General features: G+C 44.7%; 1 protein-coding gene across 3 annotated transcripts in view; it reads right to left on the bottom strand.

Moving 5' to 3' along the window:
* Window positions 1–1,678: 1,678 nt before the first annotated feature.
* tle2a (TLE family member 2, transcriptional corepressor a) overlaps window positions 1,679–7,019 on the bottom strand; it is a 39,748-nt gene continuing 34,407 nt past the window's right edge. For all 3 annotated transcript variants that reach the window (XM_063891958.1, XM_063891960.1, XM_063891959.1), the window contains exons 13-20: window positions 6,239–6,435; window positions 5,959–6,032; window positions 5,182–5,431; window positions 4,681–4,928; window positions 3,767–3,914; window positions 3,498–3,648; window positions 3,192–3,268; window positions 1,679–2,952 (exon numbers count right to left, since the gene is read on the bottom strand). In XM_063891958.1, the coding sequence (XP_063748028.1) occupies window positions 2,845–2,952; window positions 3,192–3,268; window positions 3,498–3,648; window positions 3,767–3,914; window positions 4,681–4,928; window positions 5,182–5,431; window positions 5,959–6,032; window positions 6,239–6,435 (1,253 nt within the window). In that variant the 3' untranslated portion in view covers window positions 1,679–2,844. The remainder of the gene's footprint in view (window positions 2,953–3,191; window positions 3,269–3,497; window positions 3,649–3,766; window positions 3,915–4,680; window positions 4,929–5,181; window positions 5,432–5,958; window positions 6,033–6,238; window positions 6,436–7,019) is intronic.

The raw sequence follows: 7,019 nt of genomic DNA, 5'->3' as shown, positions 1-7,019 counted from the left end.
TGATTGACTTTTTTTGGATTCTCAGATAGAGACACAAATCCAGAAGGATGTATCTCGCTCTCTCCTCGCCTCTTTTTAAAAACCAAATACATATTGCGTATGGATATTTGAACAGATATCCAGAAAATGATCAGTCATGTTTAATAGATTACAAATCATGCTTACCCAGTGACCCAGTTCTACACAGGAGGAGTTGGACACACCTCGTTTGATAGGACTTGAGAGTTTTCTATTTTATATTGATGGAAATTCCGCATTTTTTTAATGAAAAGCCTCAATTTTCTTCCATTGCTCCCATGCCATCTGACCCAGTGACTCCAAACCAATGCAGCGTTGAACAGGAAGCTTGTGAAACATAGTAAAAAGACTGAACGTCTGTCTAACATCAAGACACCTTCTCTGAACTCTGAGGTGACACATTCTCACTTCATAAATATCAGTTTAGGTGTGGGATATGGCACATGCATGGTTCTTGTTCTTGGGCATCTTTTATACATATTGTTCCGGGTCTCTATTCTGGATTTATGTGCACTTGCTTTGACAGATATATGGCACAAGGTCTGTGTCTTTATTCAGTTTTTTCTGGAGTCCAGAGTGCACACTAGTTGGAAACTGTATAGAGGCAATAGCAGTCTTGAGAGCCCCGTGTTGTGATTAGCAGCTAATTGATTTATTATCCACCTGTGTGTAAGTAGTCTTTAAACTGGACAAGAGATAAATGCTCTGGTTTCATTTTCTTCAGGTTTATTTACAGTAAGGCTTTCTGTCTACACCGGGAAGAGGATTACATGTTATCTTTTTTTTGGATCCGACCAAAACTTGGCAGAATTCTGAGGAAGAGTCAGATTTTCTTTTAAAGATTTACGTTTTTCTTTTACTTTCATTCTGTTTTCTGACTTTTCAGATCTTTTACTTTTTCACATTTATTTAGAATACAGACTTTTTTCAGATTTTTGACTTTCTTCAAATTTGAGGACTTTTTTCAGATTTATTTTCTGATTTCTGAAAAAACATTTGTTTTCTGACTTTTCATAATTCTAACTTTTGTCCGATACAATACTTTTTTTGAAGTCTGGCTTTTTAGATTTGAACTTTTTCAGAAATTTGACTTTTCTTTTCAGAATTCTGACTTTAATTAATTAAGGCCTTAATGTCATTTGTTTTTACAAGTGGCCCTATTCCTGTTCCATCCTAAAGTATTCCCTCAGGTATGATTCGATTAATAATTCCTCAGCCTGTTGTACTGCAGATCACCTTTATCTCGCCTCATTGCCTGAAAACAGAACCGTACGGCTGCATTATTTACTGAGAGCTACAGTCGGAGAGGAGCTTGCTGTTGGTTTGAATCCCAGGACACTTCTCCCCACGTCTGAGGGCGCTGGTGCTCACTAGAGAAGTCGCTTTGTGCCTTCGTCTTTCCTCAGCGAGAGAGAGGTGCTTCCATCACAGGAGAGCGGAGGCAGAGTGTACTCACTATTCCCATCCTTCCTTTCCCACCTAAATATTTCTACGGTGTTTTCTGGAGTCTCGCTGTAAAACTATTCAGCAAATGCTTCTATTGACGTTTGTTTCAGTTTGAAAAAAAATCAGGTTAAACTAGGAAAACATCTGAATGTTCTGCAGCTGAAAAGTCTCTGGTAACACACACCAAATACCCCTCACATAATCACACCTACATTAATCCGTAAGAAGCTGTTTAATTGTTTTTTCTGTGAAACACAAAAGTGGAACTTATCCACTGCAGATTTCCAACAATAACTGATATGTGAGATCGCCCCACACCCGCAGTTTTCTTAAAGCAAATCCAAGTCACAGATAACTGCCTTTAGAGAACTTTATTTACATGTCCATATATAGCAAGGTTCAAGGTTCATGATGCTGTCGTGAAAATACCTTTCTGCCTTATATGTGCCCTAACAAATACATTAAAAAAACACGTTTAACGTTGAGTGTTTAGATGAGGCCCAAATATTTATGTAGTTCACCTCCTGTGAGCGTTTTGAACTCACGTCTGTCTTCAGGGTCGTGGTGTTGTGTTTCAGGACGGTTTCCCCTAAACATCTTTCCACAATAAGTCTGGCTTTGTTCTTTTATAAAGACAGAAAAGGAACAAAGACAAACTCTCAGGAGACGTTAGAAGAAACCCTGTGCTGTCTTGTGTGTACTGGAGATGATACAATCATGTTGCTGCTCATGAAACTTAGCCTGGAGAGAAAAGAAAAATAGCTGGAACCTCAGAGCGCACCATCCCGCCATCTGTCGCACATCTGCCGCCCCAAGGAGCGGCCGCGCATCTGGACCGGACCGGGCCACGCCGGGCCAAGCTGACCCAGGATGGGACTTTTTTACACAGCACAGATATGGATTGTATTTTCCGTTAAGCCCTCCCTGAACCCACCCCCCCCCTCCTCAGCCCCACGTCGGCCTTTTTCCACTTGATGCGGTCCAACTGTTTGCGAAAAATTCAAAGGCTAAAAAAATAAGTTTTTTTTTTGTTGCTAATTTCTTGTTCACTACAGAGGTTTTATTTTGTTAAAAAAAGGAACAAAAAAAGGAACAAAAGCAAAAGTTCTTTGGAGGAATCCCACATTTTTGCGCAGCTATAGACTAACCAGCGTTCTCAGAGCATTCAAAACAAAGTTTGTTTTTTTTCCAGAGATGTGACTTTGTGCCCCCTTTGCTTCTCTCTCTCATTTCTTTCACAAACGTAAACAAAACAACAAAGTACAAGTTGAGTGTCTCTTGTTTTCCATGCCACCGAAGCTCTGTACAGTCATTGGTGCAGGAGGGAGCCTCAGCCCCGCCCCCTGATTATTAGTTTTATTTTCTTCAGCCAATCAGAGATCAGTAGATTACTTCGTAGACTGTAGCCTTCTTGTCTCCGGAGCCGGTGACGATGAACTGGTCATCGGGAGAGATGTCACAGCTGAGAACCGAAGAAGACTCCTTAGACTGAAGAGAGAGGAAGAAATATTAGTGACCCATATGTTCACATAAGTCAAGTCAAAAGCAATGCATGTGATTCTCAAAATGACCCTTGAGACGATGAAAAAGCAGGGAATTAAATTAATCTTGTAACATATGATAACTGAATTGATTCCAGATCAGAAATCCCGCTCTCTCATCAGGCCACCGTCATTTTCCAAACATAAGAATCAGCTGTGCATAATAGGAGGTGTTTCATGGCTTACCTGGAATATGCTGGATCCATAAGGTGTCCGCCATGCGTTCAGGAGGTTATCTTTGCCTGTGCTCACGAACCATTTACCTACAGGACAAAACACACACACACACACCGACAGATAAAGTCTCAGAGGAGGCGAGATATAAAGAAGAATGGGAGAGGTGAAAAGGAAGATACTGTGTCTGAATAATAAGAGAAGCAGAGGATTTGTTCTGCTTCCCTGGTCTGGGTGTGTGTGTGTGTGTGTGTGTGTGTGTGTGTGTGTGTGTGTCTGTGTCTGTGTCTGTGTCTGTGTGTGTGTCTGCACACTTACCGCAGTAGGCGAACTTGAGAGAGAGAACGCAGCTCTCGTGGAGGTGCAGCTGGTACTTGTCAGGTTTGGAGACGTGCAGGACTTCGACGTTACTGCTCTCCATCCCCACAGCCAGCCACTCGCCTGTTGGACAGTACCCCAGAGAGAAGATCTGGAGAGGAGGTGGGGGTGTTCAGAGAAATGTGGGGGTGAGGGCAGGAACAATCAGCAGCATGTCTGGACTGCAGCGAGCCGGATGTATGTGTCTGACGGTGTGTGTGTGTGTGTACCTGCGAGGTGAAGTCATGCTGCTGGAGCTGCCGTCCCTCCCGGAGGTCCCAGCAGCGCACCGTGTTGTCCAGCCCCCCCGTCCACAGCTTGGTGCCGTCGTTGGAGATGTCGATGCAGCTTGCTCCGTCCGTGTGGCCCTGGAACTGCCTGCAGAGCGGAGACACACACATTGACGACAGTTTATTCCTATGAACTTCTCCAGTGTTTGCTTTACCCTCGCTCTACTTTATGACTGACAGTGTAGATGTGGAAATTTCAGAAATGATTCTCTCTCTCTCTCTCTCTTCCCCCCCCCACTCCATTGCCTCTCTGCCTCTCCCATCACTCTCTCCTCTCTTCACATTACTTGAACAGGGTCCGGCTATTTCACCACTTTCCATTTTCCATTTACTAAAACTACATAAAATGACGCAGTCTCTTTCCTGTCCGGGAATTTAACCGAGTACATTTACTGAAGTATTCTACTAAAAGTGAAGTTCAAGCTAATTTAAACTTTAGTATTTTTTATTTTTGCTACTTTATACTTTGAATCCACTTCATTTTGTGGCCAAATGTTTTAGCCTTTCAGTGCTCTACATTATCATTTTACTGCTTTAGTTTCTAGCATCTTAGTCCATTTAGATTATAAACATCAAATATAATTATGATATATTATTAGAGGTTAGGATACCTAGCAGGATAACGGGTAATTCAAATAAACCCTAACTTTACAAAGTGCAAGACTGGAGTGACACAAACACATTAATGCTTCAAAAAAGTATTTCAATGATTCTGAAAAAGGGACATATTTTGTACTTTTCCTTTAGGTACTTGATTGAGATTTTGAGGTGGGACGCTGCATTATTTCTACTTTTCCCTCAGTAAAATATCCGAGTACTTTCTCCCCCATCCTCTCCTCCCCCTCTCCTCTCACCTGACCAGCGTCTGGTTGTGAAGGTCCCAGACCACGATGTTGCCGTCGCTACAGCAGGAGAAGCAGACCTTGTTGTCGGGGGAGATGGCCAGAGCGTAGCAGGCGGGTGCCGACGACGTCAGCTCCGCCTTGATGCGGGGAGTGGGCGTGGCCAAGTCCCAGATAGACAGCGTGCTGGCTTCACCCCCCACGATCAAAGTCCGTCCGTCGGAGAGCAGCTTGCAGGAGCGGATGTAGTTATCCCGGTTCTGATGGGACACCATAACAACATAAACATTTATATCCAGTAATCTGGTCGTGGCGCTCTGTAATTGATGACAGAGGGGACAGAGGCAACGCAATAAATAAAGAGGCTGCAGGATTTGGCTTTCGGACAAGAACACAACTCATCATCATCATAAGAGAGTGGAAAACAAGAGCAGCACTGGGTAGTAAAGCAACATTATGAGACAGACGATGGAACACAGATTTAAAGTATGAGTGTAAAAACATCCGCCTCACCAGGCAGTCCAGCTGGGCCATGGGGCTCTTGCTCCCCGGCTGGCTGATGTCCCACACCTTGACGCAGCCCTTGCCTCCGGTGTAGACGTGGCGCGTGGAGGTGCTGATGGTGACGGCACACACCACCTCCCCGTGGTTCAGGGTGTGGATCTGACGGGCGTGGCGAGGGATTCCTGGGCCCAGCAGGGCGTCGGGGGGGAAGGGAACCGGCTGCATCTGGCCGTCTGCGCTCACATGGAACGAGTAGGCGCTGCGGGAGGGGGGGGAGGAAGACACAGAACAGGATGAATACCAAACTAAAAGCTGCAGCATAAAACTTTGGAGGAGGTTTGTTTCTTCAAGTGGAGTTGTTTAAACTAAAAGAATAACTTTGATGAGGACAATTTAAGACTGCTTGAAAATACAGAACTCTTGCATACAGACATTGTCCACTCTTCATTATCAAAGGCAACTTGTGATTTCTGCATTTCCAACGCTTCCGACGGACCGGAGTGACTCAAGTCTGACATTTAATAATGACATATGGTGACGTCTTGAGTCTCTTGAAGCTGCTCTGAAAATAACCCTGACGTCACTTTGTCTGCAGAAGCAGGATAAGAACTCTTGACAACAAAGTGAAGCGGAGCCAGAAAGTGTGTTTTTCAAGTGCTTTATTTGAATAGTTCTCTTCTGACATTCCCCTTCAAACTATTGCTTTGTTTTCTTTTCAACTTCAGTCCAGCTAATGGTGAACAGGTGAAGGTTTTAGTGATATCGCTCAGGATAGAGGAAACTCACGGTTTGCCAGAGGCAGCTGACTGCAGGCTGGCAGGAAGCCCCCTCATGTGCGGGTGCGGAGACTCATAGCCCACCTGTAGGAGAAAGAGATAAACAAATGTGAGAAAAAAAACACCTCAAAGGATCCCTGTGTTCATGAAGAGGAGAGGAGAGGGTTCACTCAGACATAACATCAGCTCAGAATAAAATGAGATCATGTGAAAGCTAGAGAACCTCCCAATGTGCGGAGGTTTGACAGAGACACCGGGAGGACAAATGATCTGCAGAGCGCGGAGCTCACCACGGGGGATCGGCCGTATCCTGCGGCTGCCGCTGCTGCCGCCGCTGCTGCAGCTCCGTTCATCTGGGGGGAGACCAAGTGAAGGCCGGCGCCGTAACCCGCCGCCCCCGCCAGGTCCCCGTTCACTCCCGGAGGCAGGCCAAAAGCCCCCGGAGGGTACGCTCCCTGCACCGCCAGGGGGTTCCTCAGACCCAGAGCTGCAGGAGGAGGAGAAGGGAGGGAAACACAAGAGAGAGAGAGGGAGAGTGTTGTCAGTTATTCAGAAAAATTAAGTTATGGGTTGTTTGGATAACTTGGATAACAGTCTCTAAATGCACAAGCTAGAGAGGTTTTTGCACAGGGAACAGTTAGATAAATGGGCAGCTAAGGCGAGCTAGCTACACAGGTAGCTAGTTTGACAGATAATTAGAGGGATGGATAAATACTTTATTGACCCCAAATTGGGAAATTCAAACATAATCAAATTAAAATAAACAAGAACAGCAAATACAAACATATCTACAGTAGCAAGGAATACATCACAAAGAATACATCATAAGAAATACTCTGGATAAGTTAAAATATTCTATAAAAGACTAACATGCCAGTATACTACAGCAGCAGAACTATAGACATATATAAAGTATACTTTATCCTTCACTTCAGCACAGAGTGACATGAGAGTGGCTCCCTCAGTGTGTGAGACAGTGTGTGAGACAGTGAGTGAGACAGTGAGTGACAGGGCGGGAACGAGCTGCCGCCTGCCTTACAAGAAGCTCGACTTCACTGAACAGCTCTAGAC

Source organism: Eleginops maclovinus, chromosome 9, assembly GCF_036324505.1.
Source record: "Eleginops maclovinus isolate JMC-PN-2008 ecotype Puerto Natales chromosome 9, JC_Emac_rtc_rv5, whole genome shotgun sequence".
Classification (NCBI taxonomy): Eukaryota; Metazoa; Chordata; class Actinopteri; order Perciformes; family Eleginopidae; genus Eleginops; species Eleginops maclovinus.
Note: the sequence above shows the minus strand (reverse complement) of the source record. Positions and strands in the feature narration are given on the sequence as shown.